This window comes from Diadema antillarum, unplaced genomic scaffold (genome assembly GCF_040938485.1).
Source record: "Diadema antillarum isolate AM-2024a unplaced genomic scaffold, OU_Dant_1.0 seq00000486_RagTag, whole genome shotgun sequence".
Lineage (NCBI taxonomy): Eukaryota > Metazoa > Echinodermata > Echinoidea > Diadematoida > Diadematidae > Diadema > Diadema antillarum.
This window is the reverse complement of record NW_027271449.1, coordinates 147,566-166,422: the sequence shown is the minus strand read 5'-3', so window position 1 is coordinate 166,422 and position 18,857 is coordinate 147,566. Positions and strand designations below refer to the sequence as shown.

At 36.5% G+C, this 18,857-nt stretch overlaps 1 protein-coding gene across 1 annotated transcript; it reads left to right on the top strand.

Annotated features, from left to right (window-relative positions):
• The first annotated feature begins 444 nt into the window (after nucleotides 1-444).
• LOC139733649 (uncharacterized) lies at nucleotides 445-13,661 on the top strand. The gene is made up of 3 exons (XM_071644463.1): nucleotides 445-1,842; nucleotides 2,624-2,735; nucleotides 13,241-13,661. The coding sequence occupies exon 3, from the start codon at nucleotides 13,308-13,310 to the stop codon at nucleotides 13,659-13,661; it is 354 nt and encodes a 117-aa protein (XP_071500564.1). The 5' UTR covers nucleotides 445-1,842; nucleotides 2,624-2,735; nucleotides 13,241-13,307.
• The last annotated feature ends 5,196 nt before the right edge of the window (nucleotides 13,662-18,857 follow it).

The window sequence follows — 18,857 nt, the reverse complement described above, 5'->3', positions numbered from 1 at the left end:
TGACCGCCAACTCAGGAAGGCCCAAAAATAAATGTAACAATTAGGCAGAGAATTGTAAACCACCCTGTGTACTGCTGTCAAACACTCGTCATGATTCGACCACACAGTCATAGGAATCACGAACTCCGCAGGGTCTATACCCATTCTACGCTAACGTTAGATCGAGTTAGGCCTGGCTGTTAGGTCGATCTGAGATGTCGGTAGATCTAGTAGTAGGTCTAGACTTTGTCTATTTCCGAAAATGATTTTGTATAAAAACACAGAAAAATAATCAAATTACGGTTTCTCAACTTGAAATGAAGTCTTGATGTTGGGATCACTGTGGTCCACGTAGCAGATCAGAGTCAAAAGTAAAAACACAGCAGTACCGCTAGGTGTACACGTTAACGTTGCAGTACTCCGCCGCGCCTGGTCTGTGAGACTTACCGGCAGCGCAGCGCACCCGGCCAGCACGTACACTGTACAATGTAGTTTGCTGGCGCTTTGCTACGGGTGTGAGCCACAGAACTCTGTGAGCGGCCATGCATTAGTAGCCCCCCGCGAAGCCGTGCTATAGTACCTTCGAGCCGTGCTATAGGCCCATGCCAGGGGCCTATTGTATGGCTGTCACTCTCAATGAGTTTGATAGGTATTTTCTATTGAATGTCATGTGACATGTTCTTGGCCAATCACAATTCGACATCATTCTGAGGTGTTGTATAATAAACGCTAAGCGCTCTTTGATCACGCTATCGCGCTACGCTAGATGAACTTTACAACGACATTCACAACACACTCTCGGAATCCGCATGTGCAGCAATGGGGCCTGGCACGAGCCTTGTGTTTAAATCCAGTAGATCCCTAATCCTACAAAACATCATCTAGTCCTGGTCCTGGACCCACAGTGCAGTAAGTAGGGCGTCTAACGTGTTACTGTTAGTGTTACTGTTAGATCCACGGTAGATCTACTGTACTTGTAGGGTCAAGTGTTAACTAGCTCTGTCGCTCGTATAAAAAGTGACGTACAGTACAGTGTACAAATACGTAGATCTAGTATAAAAACGTTAGGCCAGGGCCCCTAGGGCCCTAGACCTAACCTATCGTAGGGCCTAGAAAACGTTAGATATAACCACGTAGACCCTAGACTCTATAACTATAGCTGAATTTGGATCTTCAGGATTTTGTCTACACAGGTTCAGAGAAACTGGTATTATTGCTTGTGTAGACACGTGTAACTGTTAGAAATGATCTAGGCTTATCTTGCCTGGGTATGTATGCTATTTTATATATCACATAGTGCATGACATCTTATTGCACTATAACAAGTACCAAGCACCTCCAAATTCTGAATTTGCCCTCAGGCAATTATATTCAATTCGGCCTGCGGCCTCATTGAATATAACTGGCCTTCGGGGCAAATTCAGAATTTGTCGGTGCTTATATTGTTATAGTGCATTCAGCCTCATGCACTATATATATAATATATATACATATATATACTGTACACGCTGTTATTTTCGAGTACAGATATTTTCGCGAATGAGGAGGTCACAGACATTTTCGCGAGATGTTGTTTTCGCGAATTGACACCAATGCTATGTTAAATGCATTATATTCCCCCAGCGCGTGGCGACGTTTTCGCCTGTTGTTAAGTTCGAGATACAAATGTGATTCGCGAAATTCGCGACAATTAAACCCTCACGAAAAATAACAGCTTATATACCATTAGATTAATATCAATCAATTTGCAGAAGATAAACTGCTTGTGTTCTTTCTTTTTTCTCCTGCATACAGGAAGAGATCCTACGGCCACTGTGAATAATCTAGACTCGAAGAACCAGAATAACAAAGCAAACTCAAACAGTATGTTTCAATCATTCACAATGATTGCTGTTATTACAGACTTGTATTGATTTTAGACTAATTTATTATTGAATTATGAAGTAAATAAACTTATGTTATCGGTTCCAGCCCCATCATAGAACAGCCGCTAATTCAGTTTTCATTTTGAGGGGTCCTCAAAAAAAAAAAAAAAACAAGTAATAATGTGCTCAGTTGTTTTCTGTCACTGGTGTTCAGGGAAGGTCCGTATAAACAAAACGTTTGTTTATTACATTTAAAGTTAAGAAAAATTAATGTTTTTGGGGTTTTTTTTTTTTTACTTTCAAAGAAAAGACTCTCACGTTTTTACCCCAGTTGTTTCCGTGTAATTTTCACTCGCTGTATAAGTCAAAAGGAACATGTTTTATGTCAGGAAACACATAAAACCCTTCGAATTCGTTGGTCACTGAATATTGTTTCCAATATCTCTTGTATACGGTGCGAAAAAGGATGGATACTGGCATAACATAGTCTAACATCAAGATAATACCTATAGATACTATCGTTGTAAGGTTGTAGTCGTTTTAATCAAAATACCAGTAGTCATTTACCCGATTTCATTCTTTTTTGAGGAATTCAGTGCAAGAATTGACGAATTCATTTCAAAGGAGGTAAGGGCAAAATGATCCAGCAGTCTTTGCAAGGGTCCCTCTAGCTTCAGATTTACAGACTGTTTTTGTAGTACACGTATGACTAAAGTTTCAGCATCACGGCCCACAACAGGGGATGCATTTACTTTTATTTCTTTTTTTTTGCCCGGCAGTATGCGACTGTGGCAAGTTTGACTGGATAGTTTTCTTGAATTGCGGCCTCATTTGGACTATCTTCTTCTTCTTGCTCGTCCTCCTGCGCTACTTAATTCTCTTCATCATACGGTAAGTCGCATCAAGGGGGCTAGAATTTTATATACAGTCTTCATGTTTCTGTTGAGGGGAGGAAATGTTTGGTGCACATGGGTGAAGACATGATTATGATTAATGTGGTTATGGTTAGGTACACAGGCGAATACGCGTTTACGCATATACACATTAATATGCACACATATGATATTAGACTAAAGCTTTCAAAGGCTATAATGATTGATTCAATCTAATTAGGTTTTACTTATAATATTTCTTCACCCTTCACAAACATGCAAACACGCACACAGTCATGTGTGTGTTCGTGTACCAAGTAGCATGTGACAGGCGTTATTTTGGATTAGTGTATGTTGGCCAGCTATTCACGGTAATGTCCTCAGAATTATTTATACCACTTACTGACGTATACTGGACATTATTTGAGCTAATGCAGGAAACTTCTTTTTCCGTGCTGAATAACTTAAACATACCTCTTAACAAAATCACCGTTCATTGTTAATTTGGCTTTGAAAAGAAAAACTAACAGAATAGGACAATTTTCATTGAATCGGACGAAAAAAAATCTGGAAAGTTCTAGAAGTTTTGACTCTGACACGTTTTCGAGAAGCAGATAGAATATCCGAGATAAGACAATTACATAAGTCAATTGCACATGACAATGAGGAAATCGCCTCATAACTTTTCGTTTTTGTTTGCCTGTAGTAAAGGCGCTGCAAAGTCATATATTAACAAGTTTAGTTTTGCAAAATCTGAGCTGTATTATCTGAAATGGTAACGGAGTCTACGATATTGTTCAAAATACGATTCAAATAAACACCAAGCGTTAAAAAAAAGGTGAAACCTGTTTCGAGATTTTCTTTAGTCATTCTTTGCCAGGGACAGTAGTGGCAGAATTTAAAAAAAAATACTGTAAAGGATCAGCTACATCGTGAACTTTGTAAATAAATATTTCACAGCGACAGCAATGATCTTATTATTTTTTCAGATTAACTCTTTAATCAAGGAGAAGAATTTCGCATTTTCATACCTGTCGGACCATTTTTTTTTTTTTGGGGGGGGGGGGGGTCAAAATGAGCTCTATAATAGCAATTCAATCCTAATAGAAACATGCGGATCCTATGGTCAAGCGCGCCGAATATCTTTTAGATTATTATTATTATTTTTTTTTTTTTTTTTTTTTGGGGGGGGGGGGGGGGCAAAATCTCGAAGAGGGCACATAATAGTGACAGTGTGAGATCCTCGGCGAGGGAGCTAAGCGACCGAGCGGAAGGAGGGTGTGGGAGGGGGGGGGGGATACCCCCTCCCACGGTAGTGATTTTTTTTTTGTAAAAACAGAGTATAAAAGTCGCGTTTATACAGTATTTGAAGCACATTTCTAGGAAATTAAGGTAATTAAAGATAGTAAAAAAAAATCACTGTGAAGGAGTATGAATGTCTCTTAATCCCAACGATTCCCAGGATCCCAAAAGATTCCACCTAGATGATACATAAAACAAATAATAAGTAAGTGAAAAGGCTAATACACTGTAATAAACAAATACAAAATATCGGACAGACTTAATTCGAATGTAATGATAACTTGCACTGCCCAGATGGTGTGCATAACTGCTTAGTCTTTTTTTTAAGAAGAGCAAATGTGCTCCTTCTCTTGCTATCTCCACTAGAAATGAACTCATTGGCAAGTTCATACATGTCAGCTTTATCTGCCTTGTTTATAGAGCATTTAAAAACAAATTTCTAGGGAATTAAAGATAGTAAAAAATCACTGCGAAGGACTATGATCATAACTTATGAAAACTATTCATTTTACTAAGTACGGGCAGAGCGAGTGAGTGCTTTGGAATGTATATAGATTTTCACGACTGATCAATGAAACTTTGTATTACGCTACTATTGACTCAAGATAACAGAGGTCAAATTTGTTATGCAATATCCTTTCAGAAACATTTATTTATACACCTTTATTTGCGCGAAGAAATCTAAGCGATACAATTGTGTTGGAGGCGTCTGTTCGAACGCGGAATGTTCTGAGTTAATTACTTTATCTTTAGTTCTTTATTCATTACTCTGCTGAGAGCAAACTTTAGTTTTTTTCGTAGAAAATCTAAAGAAAAAATGCCTTCGGTAAAACAATACACGTTGATAGCTGCTTCTAACGATAATCAATTACTAATGAGCCGAGACACTATTTGAAGTGTTCATGGTAAAGTCACTAAAATGTTACTCGTTCACCATCTGGGGATTGACCAATACCTCTACAAGATTTCATAATGCGGATGAGTCGCTGGATGGGTGAGAATTTTGAACGATGTACAATTGCCAATTTTCGTACCTTCTGACATTCTTTCCCTTAGAACACGCCAGGATGATCTAAGAAACCAGATTTTTTCATGTCATCTCAAAGATTGGTAAATTTCCTTTCAGGAAATATATGGTTTGGTTGCCTTTTGCCTGATATTTCTCATTTCACAAGGACTTAAAGCGTAAAAATACGATAAAAACGCTATTTTCACAATAATTTTTGTTTTTCAAACTAATGATGTGCATTTTTAATGGTACGTGGCATCTAATATCTGACCATGTTCTGGATCTGACATATCATGGGTATGTACCACAAAATTGTAAGAACTTTATGAGAACGTACAAAATTACAGAGAACAATTAAAATATCAAAGTCCTAAACAGACGAACGTCCGTGATGCTTTTATTTCTATCGCTGCTGCAAATTCTACTTTGTTGTCCCAACTGTAACGTATACGAAAATTTGGTGTTCCACCTAATGAACATATCCTGCAAAAATTGTACGTCTGCTGGCTGTACATGGGACGTAATATTCTTTTATGCAAAATTATACTCAGTTTTCGTCACGGACGTGCTTCCGCTATTTTCTAATAAAGATCGTAGCCCATGAAACGTTATCGGCGATATTGTTCTGAGTCGTAATCAACTAAGATCTAGCAACACGATAATATGTTTGTTTTGAGTTTCTGTCCATCCTTTGTCAAATAGAAACCGAAATTGTATTTTTAGACGAACCTCCAAGAAAAAAAGAACGTCCGTGATGATTAAAACGTTTTCGAGTGGGACACCATCTTGCTTTGATGGCGAAGGTGCATTTTACCTTTGGCTCTCTTGCCGAGGAGCTGCATGCCATTTTTGGAGCGGACTGAGGTTCGTCCGCAGTTTTTGGACCATGCAATTCACCAAAAACCAAGCAAATAATTGATATTTTCTCTGAAAATTCACCTCCTGATCCCCCTCTGAGCAATAAATATGTTGTAAGGATGTCAAATTTCTTATAATTTGCATTGACAATACCTTTTCAAATTTTTGAAAGAGTTAGGAAGGCTAGGTACTCTCTGCCGATTAGTTATCCGTCCTGGAACATGACCCTAGTAGTAGAACGAACGTCCGTGATAATTCCAGAGAACGTCCGTGACGTATGCAATCCCTCCGATAGGGATAACTTGTCCCGAAAGTGTCCTGTATTCTTTAAAACTTTTGGCTCGAATAGCGACAAATAAAGTTTTACAAAGTAAATAATGAGTTTAGAGCAGTAGTTTCAGAATTTTTAAGGCGTTATGTGATCATGATGAACAAACAATTGAAAATTTACTCACAATTTTACGCTTGTTTTCCCTCTAATTATACAAAAACAACTAAACACTTAAAACAACGTTATGGGAAAATTGAATCTTGCGTAATCTGTAATTTCTGTGCGTTTAAATTTCTTTCTAATGAGGTTCTGGAGACAATTTGTACTGTTACAGGTTCTGAAAGTTTCGCTCACGGACGTTCTGTCCGAGAAAGGAAATTTCTGACAATTACAAGTATATCACTGCACATAAGATTAATGTTAGTTGAAAATATTACCAAATCACCGAGCCGCTCATACCCGAAAATGAATAGCGTTCAGCACTCAATTTACCTGTAATAACAAACGGAAAACGTTTTTTTTTTCACGGATGTTCGTTGGTTGAATAAGTCAATGGATTACATAGTAGGAGAAAGAGGATCAGTGCCACTTTTTAGTGACAGGTGCTCTAAGTATTTATCTTTTGAGTATGGTAGCTGCCGTCTCAAACAGAACACATCCAGTTTTGGTCTCCATAACGGACGTTCGCTGTAATTGTCATGATATTAAATGCCTTAATTCATTCTTATTTTTCTCTTCATGACGATTTTTCTCTCATTCCCTCAATAGCCTGAACATGCTGCGACCAAGCAGAAAACAAAAACAAAACAAAACAAAACAAAACAAATCCGAAAAGTGCTACGCAATCACATTCAGGATAATGACGGAAGAAGTCTGTAATGAGCATGTGTTGAATAAGAAACAGAAAAGTTTCAAAAGGACGTGGAAGCAGTTGAATGAAAATGACTGAGAAACAGAGAAGGGATAGAGCTCCAACACACAGAGAAAAGAATTGCCATTGCACTCCCGTTATACCAAATTCCTCTGGAGAAGTTTTTGTTTGTTTGTTTATGTTTTTTATTCATCGAAATGCCGTCACAAGCGAGCAAAAATCATGCAGTATACAATTATTGTCTGATGAAAAAACACAAATCCTCCGCTTATCATCACATGGTGTTGTTTTATACTCACCAATGAAAAGCAATACTCATTTGTAATTTTTTCCAAGATTTTTTTTTTCATTTAACATTTAAGAGACAGAGAGATCGTCAGTTTGTTTGTGCTTTTGTGCTTGCTCTGAAAACACATGTTAAAAAAGTAATGATTAAGAATAGGTTTAAGGTTGCACTTTGATACCGTTCACTCTTCCAAAGATTCGTTACTCCGATGTCCAAAGGTTTGTTATTCCAAAAAGGAAAAAAAATAATTGTAGTTAATTCAGGAGGTTTGTTATTAGAAATGTTCTTCGAAAAATAGATATTAAGGATCATTATTTTTAGGTCCGTTCTTCTAAAAGTGGAATGGGTCTGATATTCGTTTAGGTGAAAACGGTTATTATGAGGTTTTGAAATTGGAGGATTTTAGTTGTTAACTTGTTTCTCCACATTTGGATAAGCGAACATAAGTTTTCATGTTCCAATTAATAAGCCTTTCGGTTAACCTTCGGAGATTCCTATCATTTACCGAATAAAAAAGCTTCATAATTATACGAACTCTATCAATTTTCGTATTGACAAACTGTATGAATAACGAGCCTCCGAAATGACGCGCTACAAAAGGTTTGTTATAACAAACCATATTGTATAATATCGAAGTCACAAACATCCATTCAAGATATATGGACTTGTTGTGTCTTGTTATGACGAAACTTTGCAGTATCGAACCTATTATCATTTCTGACTAATATAATAACACAAATTTTTCTCGGTTACAGTGTGTAACACAAGGAGCAAACACAGAGGGATTTCTTCCTAACGTATCCGTTTGCCCTCCCCAGCTAAACTTCGTATTTCTATAACGGAGCACATTTCTGTTGTTTTTCTATATTAATTCTTTGTCATAATTTTAGCTGTGACCATGTTCGTTATATAAAAAGCAAATTTTGCATTGTAGACTTTATTGAAGTTTAGGACCTGAATATTTACTTCATGATAGCGAAATTTTGATAAATATATTCGTTCTCAGGGATGGACTACGTCACTGAGATTACACGTACGTTTGTACGTTCATTTACGAGAGATGGAAGAATTGTTTTCTTTGATTCCTCAGTATGAGAAGATAAACAAGCTTATATAATTGAGAATTGGTAATATCTATTCAGGATTTTGCAGAGGAGTTTGTTCTCAACATGGAATTGCTGTTTGTTGTGAGTAGAATGCGTTTCCAACTCAAGAGAGCTGCATTGTTCAATATCTTGTTTGTTCCGAACGTCCGTGAGCTACATGCGAACCTCCGTGATGAAAACTATGCTATGTTTGTTGGGTTATAGAGACTGCCCAGATGAGATACATCTTAAAAAGGTATATTATTATTTGGGAGTGAGTATTAAAGTATAGGATAGTGAAATAAGAGGTGAAAATATTGAGTTTCTGTAAAATGCGCGTAAAGTGGAGAAAGTGTTTAGCGGAAGAGCAATATTTTTACAGAAATGACGAATTTAGTTAAATCATCAGTTGTCTACCATTACGTACAGGTTAAAAGAACAAGCTTAATATTCTGCAATCACGTACACATGTCCCTTAAGATATTTCGTTAGGATTTTGAACTGAATCAGATCTTTGGAAACTATGTTAAATGGTATTCAAATGTATGTGCAGTACTATTCCTTACGGACGTTCGCTGCTCTGGACATGGTAAACTTCAGCGGTGAATAAAAACTTGTTCCTCTGGGAAAATCCTAGTATAATTGGGTTCATATCAAAGCTTGAGTTATACTCTTTCAGGTAAGATGAATGATTTGGAGAATTTCCTACTTTTTAAATTTTGCCTTGTTTTGGCTCAATTGTACATCGTTCAAAATTCTGACCCGGATATGTTGTGTGCATATAGGCTAGGTCGGTCAGCGCTTTCACTTTGCCATTCGGTTTTAGTCTGAAATGTATTCATTAAAAGCTTAAACGTGATAGCATTGTTCGAGCAAGGAAAAATATTCTTATATTACTAGAAAGCTTAGAAGAAAAGAAAAATGAAAGGGTTTACTAACGGTATGTTTACAGGGGCAAACTCGTCGAAAGACGAGAGGCTACCATCTATACACTAATGTATTTGTAAGTGTAAGTGCCCCGTTAGGGCGAAGATTTCGCATTTTTCAGTTAGAAAATTGATAATTTTTAGAGGAAAGGGTCTTTATTGTTCATTTTGGTCTTTAAAGAATTTAGTTATTTGTTACATTTCAGGGGGCACATGGGGGAGGAATTTTGTTTGAGGGAGCAAGTGCCCCCTCTGCCCCCCCCCCCCGCTCACCCCCTTGCCTGTGGTATACAGCAACTCTTTATACAATTATTCATGACCGTATACTATGGAATTCTCAGAAACAGCTCATTATATCTTATTATGTGTAAAAAAAAACAAGAAATATATGATGAAACATGCAGAGCTATAAGAGAATTCATTACGAATACAATAAAAACTAGAAATGGTCAATGTGGTGCTTTAAAAGGTTCTGAAAGGATATTTAAAATTGAACGACATGGTAATTTATACAACAGGAAAAAAAATTGATGAAAATATTTTTTGAATGATTGTATTATCAAGATTAGGAAACACCTCAAAACAGTCGAAATATAGGAAAAATGGTGACGCTGACAGCGAGCCATTCGAACATTGAAATACGGTAATTTTATCCCCGTTAAAGACACAGAGGAGCATAAAACCTTTGATTTATCATGAAAATGTCAGTGAAAAAAAAACCCCGTTTGAATGATATCTTCATGTTGCTTATTAAACCGATTGTTCGTTCAATTACTACACCTCTCACATACCTGTCAAATATGTGAATCAAACATGTAAATGAAATGAAAATTTTTAGAATTACCGCTATTATATCTAAAGGTGGTACAAGAAATGAAATAAGAGAGTATAGACCGATATGATTAGCACTTCTCCTATCTTTGGAAAATCTTTAAAAAGATAATATCTGGTCAGATATACACTGGACTCTCATCATAACGAACGTGGTAATAACGAAATTTCGAATACAACGAAGAAAAATCCAGGTCCCCAAATTATCATTTATTTCATGTCGATACACTTTTTTTTTGTTCGGCTATAACGCAAGTAAACTGCCGGTACCGATGGCTTGATTATACGGGAGTAGCCTGTATATGACTATTTGACCACTTCTAATCTTCTCTGCTATCAACAATATGATTTTCGACCCTAATACACGAATAGATCACTGCCTTGTTTAGAATAACAAAAGAATAGCTTGTTAAGCTTAATAGGTTTAATCTATGGATTTGGTCGTAAAAATGGGCCCAAATAATGCTGTCGATACTGTCGATCATGAAGTATTAACGTCCAAATTGACAAGAATGGGTGTCACTGGTAATGCCTTGAAGTGGGTAGAGCATTATTTGTTAAATCGCCTTCAGTATAGATATGTCCTGTTGTTCATGATGTTCACCTTCCAAGAAGAGTTAATGGGTGTGTCGTTCCATCAGGGAGCAGGTTAGGCCCTCTCCGATTCCTCGTCGGTTTTGAGAAATGCAATGATCAATGCAACGTGTCTCTGTATGATCTCTGCACGTCTCGTGCGTACACTCATAAAAGAATGTTAAATCTGAAGTCGAAATTCTCAACAGAAGTTTAAAGAAGTATACCACTGGTCTAATGTACATAAGTCCGTTCTCATAAAATGAATGAATATGCGTTTTTATCATTTTGATTTCATTAAAACGGATTGAAAAATCTGTTTTTAAATCTCCTTAATGTAAATAATTGGATCATGTCAAATCAAACGAGTAATACAATAATTTAGGTATGGATTCATTATTGATGAATTCCTAAATTGGGATCATTATAAAAGAGTATGAAATGGAATAATTGATAATTTATTTATCTTTCAAAGTGATACCACCCTTTGTAACAAAACAGACAGCTGTAATATGTTATCAAGGCATCATACAAGGTAAATTTTGTTGCTGTGATTAATTGTGAGGGAATTGGGCAAAATGTTAATTGACAAATTGCAAAATTTGCAAAAATCGAGCATTACATATCGTTGTGAATATCAGTTGGTGTCCAACACAATTAATACAGATCAGTTAGGCATTTTTACGATTGAAAAAAAAAGAAGACACAGATTGTTCCATTTAATGCATAAACTCGCTCATGGAATCTACCCGATAGGATTTGTTTCCATCTAAACATATAAACTGCTCCTTGTTGAAATCGGAGTCGTGTAAGTTTTTAGATAATTAAACGCCGAAGCTTGCAGTAAAATAGAGGGCGTAAAGAGTGGAATGAAATTCTAGATGAGATCAAAATTATCATCTTTTAAAAATAATTTCAGGTCCCATTTAAAACAGGGGTACGATATGCAGTCCAATATTGATTAAATACTAATGGCGATTGGGAGTTAGAAAGCTAAATGTTGTGTGATGAGTACTATTGCATTGTTTTGTGTCAGCGTTTTGTTTATATTTGTATTCTCTCTATGTTCAGTACATGTTCTTTTCTACATGTTGATACATCTTGCACTTTCAATTTATTATCCCTTGTATTATACCGTTACATTGTATGCAAGACTTACAGAATAAAAGCTAGCGGCTGGGCAAGTTCCTTTTATCAACAATTGAGATAAGATTATAACGAAATGAAGTTAGATAATATTTGTACACGTGGCACGAATGGGGAGGTGGATTCTTAGGCTGGTGGTTTCAAAACCAAAGCTTGGGAAAACTGCGAGATAAGTTTTCCGATGGAAAACTATTTGATCACTTTTTTAAGTGTTCCACGTCCTACAAGCGTTGCTTTTTAGCGGAACGCTCTTTTCCATCGTCACATTTTTTATCTGTTTTGTTAAACGTGGCACGAATGGGGAGGTGGATTCTTAAGCTGGTGGTTTCAAAACCAAAGCTTGGGAAAACTGCGAGATAAGTTTTCCGATGGAAAACTATTTGATCACTTTTTTTAGTGTTCCACGTCCTACAAGCGTTGCTTTTTAGCGGAACGCTCTTTTCCATCGTCACATTTTTTATCTGTTTTGTTACAATGACAAAGTACGCATTGTTCTTTTTTCGCTATGATATCACTCGTACATGTGTTTATGTATCAAATTCAACGATTTGCCCTTCCAAATTGTTTAAAAGTTGAATTGATCAATGTATCACCTTGTATTATGCATTTCCTTTTATTGATAGAAAAATGGAAATGGGATATCAGGAAAATCGGGACTGAGCTGGATCACAAATTTTGACTTAATACCAGTGTAGCTGAGAAAATTTATGTACAGATAAATCAGAAAGAAATACAAACAATCCAACGTCTTGATCCTGATGTTTTCGGTAGATAATGATATGATTAGCGATATCTAAAAATCTGAAGAAATCGTAACGAAACATATTTTCAATCAACGGTGATTTTATTGTGTGACAGTGTGAACTGGTGTGGGCGTATGTCTCTGTGGGTTTTTTTCCCACAAACTTTATCTGGGAGCCCCTTCCCCCCCCCCCCCCAAAAAAAAAAGAATCGTCTACATAAGCATTATTTAGAATTACATTGAATATGAATACAGGCCTACTGGCCAATGCAGCAAAAGGATTATTCAAGTGATCAAAAAAATGGAAGTAAGATAGCTCATCTAAAAAATGTCCAGATATGAAAGGTAATATTTATCCCAAAAAGGAGCCCACAATTTTCTGTTTAAGAAGTTCACCAAAAGCGAGTTGTAGATCTGCGACGCTATTGGGCAAAAAATGGCGTTCTGTACATGCACCAGACTGCTGTTTCTATTGTCCAACCCTGGAGGAGGAGGAGTCTTAGCGTTAACGTCGCAGATTTAAAACTCGCTACTACAAACACCCCAAAACGATGGTCGTTGACGTAATCAGGCTGTGGTGATAAGTAATCGCTTATAATCTTCTTTCTCTTTCTGACAAAGCAGCTACTGCAAAGTGAAGCAACGCGGCGGACACGCACTGGAGATCCGGGAGAAGAAGGGGACGACGCAAATGAATCCGACCTACGTGCCGACGGCTGCGGACGAGTGCCGAGCCTTCGAGGAGAAAGATGAGGAAGAGCAGTACCAGACGGTCGAGCAGTACCAGAGAGTGGGGAACGCCGACAACTACGATAATTACGACGACGTCGAGCAAGATGACGGAAAGGGTGATGGAGAGACATACGAGGAGCTGGGCAACGTCGAAGAACCCCCGGGATACCAGGGCGTGATCGAGCGACCATTACCAATACCAGAGGAAACCATCAAATCGGTGGACGATGATGAAGTCATCTACGAAGACCCGACGTCAGAATACACCACCATGATCCACGAGGCTCAAATCGCGCCGAATCAAGGCTTTTAAAATTTTACTGGCACTCTGGTTTGTTGGCTCTTTTAACTGACACAAATGCTTCACAAAATTCAGCCGTAGCGTTAAGCTTTGTTTGTAATATTTGTGCTGCAACTGAAGCGATCTCTGTTTCAGCGGCACATGGAAAAACCCAAAGTGTACAACCGTCACAGAGTCATGAAAGTGAAGTTTTGATACAAACTACCTCTTTATGTTCTTGTTTTGTTTTCAGCACTTAGGCCTACGGCGCGCTCCTGTCTTGTTAAGCATATTATGCATTTCTCATGTTCTTTTTTATTTATGTGCGTCGTAGGATTAAAAGCATGACATTTATTATTCTGCGTCGCAAGAAAGCTAGCGTGGGTGTACCAGTGTGAAAACCCCGATAAATATAGGATCCACTGTTGTCTCACAGCATCTATTTTAGTTCTCTAATTTGATCCAACACGGTATCATCCCACACGTGTAAATAATTCCTCTTAACACCTGCTTAACGATCTGTTGGAAAGTGTAACCCGAAAACATCAGAAATGTGAGATACGGTTGAGGTGAAATGTATGTACTCGATTTATAAATCGTCAAAAATGATTACAGCTCCATTGCATTTAGCGACTACATTTTCATGGAGGATTTTTCTGTTAAACTTCTTACTACAGAGTTACAACATACTACGTTTTTGTTTGTTTTTTTGATTCATTAAATTGCAAAAAAAAAAAATCGCTTTCAGAAGTTGAGGTGTCACAGAAATATTTTGCTGTAATGAAAGGAAACCATTTCAAGCGCAAGAGCGGGGGTATAGTAATAGAACTTGCCCTTTCAATATAATTCTAAATCAATTTTCAGAATAATTAATAAGCTCGTGTATGTATGAAGAAAAGAAATAATAAATTCTTCGCATCAAATTGATACTGCATTGTAATAACATAAAAATGGTGTATTGACCAAAATCATAATTTTTACAGTATTTGTTTTTGTACAAACCAAATGGAAACATGTGACATCATTTACATCTTACCTTCACACGAGAAAGTATGTGAAACTCTGTTGATGTGGATGAAACCTTTACTACTCTCTTTGTTTGAAGCAGTCACACATTGGGCTTCAATGTAGCGGTATTTCAACGTAGGGGTATTTAGTGTGTGTAATTAGAAAGAACAGAATGCCGTCATATAACACGTATAAGAACCTTGTAACCTTCGGAACTTTGAGAAACAGAAAAAAAAAATTGTCAAACTACGGTGTTTTGCACATTCTGCACTGTTCACAAGTCGTTGAATCGCTGGAAAACCCTTTTTTGTAGTAATTAGGCTGACATGTAATTTCTTCGACATTGCATTGCCATGTACGTTATGTTATTGTTTAGCAAGGGCAACTTTTCTACGCATCAACGTACGATTTGGAAATTATTGTGTAAACATCGTCACAAACAGTATGCGGTGAACTTCAGGAATGTAAAAGATGTATGATAGAATATGCGTGTCACGCATGCACTAACTATATTCTTGGACAATGGTTGGTTTAATGGTGATCATATGTCTTCCACAAAAATATTGAATATGGTTAGCTTTAGTATAAGTTCTTCGGTCTCCTGAATTTCAGGATCTGTACATGCTAGCCCAGAAAGTAAAAATGTGGCCGCAACTTTCTGTCACATGAAGTAAGGACTTATGAAGTATAGCATTTTACGTGTATAATCAAACAGGGGGTAGAATAAGAGTGCCAAAAAAGAGAGAAATCGAGTGGACAATAACAGTCAATCTATGACACCGTGAATGACTGCAGCCTGCACTCATCATATTGATTTGTGACGTTGTGCAATATAGAATCAACCAAACTCGATGTGAATATCTTTGAAGGTTTGCGGAGTGGAAATAAAACGTAAGTGGGAATTTAGAGTCAAGGTTATTGCCGGGATATAGGGGGAGTTCAGTTATCCCTACAATGATCTGACGTTGTTTCGTAGAATGGTTTCAATTTTACGTAGAATGTAAAAATTGTAGGCATTGTTACACAATTAGTGTCGACGAATGAAAGGCTGAGAACATAATAACATACGACTAATAAAAATCAAGATGAGTGTACAGAAGGAGATAATTATAAGCTCAACAAGATTTTGTAGGGCCTGTTTCATAAACATTGATCGTAAGATAAAATTTATCGTAGATTTGATGCGTTTAAAAAAAAATTACGCAATTTGATACGCAATTACAATCTGCTCTTAAATCTGTGCTTTAAATCAAGCGTAAGTATCCTCATGAAACAGACTTACGATCAGGATTGATCTTACGCTCGATTTGCCGAGTTACGCTCAATAAATCGAGCGTAAGATCAATCGTAGCTCTTTATGAAACAGTCCCATATTGTCATGACTGTTGTCATGAGTGTTGCAGCGAAATGGGGCAAATATTTGCTGAATAATATTTCATGACCATCTTCAAATAAAAGTGCGTTATCATTCTATTCAGTTACATCGTAGTTCTTGATGTCCTCATCAGTAAAATCATCTTCATTAATGCAAATATGATTTTGATTATATTCAATATAGCTATTCACACCATTATCACACAAATAAGGGAACAAGTCAAAGTCATGTAAATAGATTTTTTTATTACTGAATGCATCATGGTTTTCTTCTTTTTTTTTAATGCCTCCGGCACGAAGTGTAGCCGGAGGTATTATGTTTTCAGTTCAGTTCAGTTCAGTTTTTATTTCTGCATTTCAAAATCAATACAAATCAACAAATCAACAAAATGCTTACATAGTCATTTACAGAGCTAATATTCGTAACGTTTGGATCATACATACATTTTTTTTTTCAAGAACGAATATTATATATAAAAGGAAGCAATAGGAAATGATAGAAATGAAATGCAGGGGACCATCATTTTCGGGTTGTATGAGTGGACGAATTTGTGCCTATCAAGTTTTGATTGCACATGCTCAAGGTCAAAGATCAAGGTCAAATTTTTAGACATTTACCATTTCCCCATATCTATATGCAATGCCTGAAGGTATTTAGGCCTACTTGAAACTTTGTGTATACATTACCGGATAAACATTCTCCAGGGAAAGTTTTTATCATGGGGTCAAAGGTCAAAGATCAAGTTAAAATGCTAAAATTTCACTTTTGTCTCTATTATTATCTCGGAAATGGCTCAAAATATCATGAAATTTAGTAGGACCCATACATATGCATATAATGCTTGACAGTGATTCTCTTGAATTTTTTGGATTGATGGGGTCCAAGATCAAAGGTTGAAATGCTAGAAGTAATCTAATGCTGAAATTACATTTTTTTTTTCTCCACATCTTGGAAATTACTTATTGCAGAAACTTAATTAAACTAGGTATACTAACAGCATTACTGCACAATGATTCTGTATGGAAAAATTCAGGCCTAGGGGTTATGGGTCAAAACTAAGTGAAAATGTTAAACTTTCACAACTTTTCCCATATTTCGAGAATAGCTCAAAGTATTGTCATGAAGATGGATGTTACTAGCTAGTGATACAGTAATTTGAAGAATTTTTGACTATGGGGTCAAAGGGTAAAGGTCAAGGGAAAATGCTCAAATTCCCGAATCAATACCTGCTCTCTTAAACAATTTAGCCATCCATCCAAAAGAAACCTAATTTAAGGAAAGAGGAAAGTAAACACTCAACACATTTGTGCCAAACATGTCATTTCATTTCTTTCTTCTTCTTTTTTTTTGGCCAATTATATGACACTATTGTCTCACATTGTCGAGACGTACTGTAGACCTATTTGGAGAACCATGCATTATGGCGAAGGCATATTACCAGTCGCCATAGCACCATTTCCAGTTTTCATTGCGTTATATTCATCAACAATTTCATGGTGATCATGATTTGATTAGGAGTGTGATGATTTCCTTATACTCTAATGTATATTGTTTAGTAAAGTGTGTGTTATCAAACTCTGTATCTAGGAACCAAACTCAAGTGATGTAAATATCCAAATGAGTGGACAGTTCATGCTTCTGTTTTGCTGAATGGAAGCAGATTGTCAGCAATAAAAGTGGTACATAACAAATGCAATTCATCGTGTTTCTGGTGTTCATTTCATAATAAGATAGATAAAGATGATCATATTATGACCAAGGGTGTCGCATAAAGCAACATAGAAAAAAGGAACAAAATTTTGAAAATTTGAAAAATTCCTTGACCCGTAAATCTAATCTTTATAGGACAAGCGCACCCCATAATGAGTACAATGCACGATGTGTTTCATTCGAACCTGATAAAATATAAAAAGCGAATTATTAGGGAAATCAAAATGTTCTTCTGTTCTTTTAGTGTTGATTGCAGTAAAAGTGTTTTCGCCATTGTCATATGCCACAAGATTTTATCACATCGGACTTCTTGCAATGTTTGAGGATCTCTTTTTAAGGAGAACTCGAGATCATTTAAGACATTTACATTCTACACAACAGTATTGGTTATACTGGGTACAGAGATTCATAATTTATGTTTTGGACTAGGAATAAGAATGTTTCATTTTTTATTTATTTATCTTTTACAAATCACAAGGATGATGATATAGTAACTTCACTATAAGAATGCATGAGTGGGGGCTCGAGGAAGCAGAACTAAAGAAGAAAATACGCATAAATTCTACACAGGTGAACTTGTAAAGTAAGTGGTAATGTAATGGTATGACATTGTTACATTTCTGAAATATGTGAGGCTCCTATGTCATCATCACTGTTCAGTTTAATTTGCTGTGGGTTTTTTCAGAGTATCGGTTTCTCTGCTCGAGGACCACAATAAATTCCACAAATCTATAAATGTAGCTGTCGATTTCCTACATGATGTGGAATTATGAAAATTGTCTAGAATTCCCCTTTAATGTATGCATATCTTTGATTATCTTTCAGTCCAAGACTAAGACTAATAAGGATGGAATATGCTTGATACGACGTCATGAAAAAATGACACAAAAATACTTTCTCTTAAAAAGATTAGTTTGAGAGAATATTTCTTTAGTGCAGAATTCATAGTGTATTATCAGTTTGCCATCGAGATTTCAAACATGCAGAAAGAGGAAATAAAAACCTTTCGGTGTCTTTCTTTCATTAGCCTCATGCACCATCAGTTTGTAGTCGTTTTTTTTTTCAATATTTGTGTGTATTTTCGAAACAGCTAAAGATCAAAAGCCTTATAACGAAGAGAATTCACAATTCTGTAG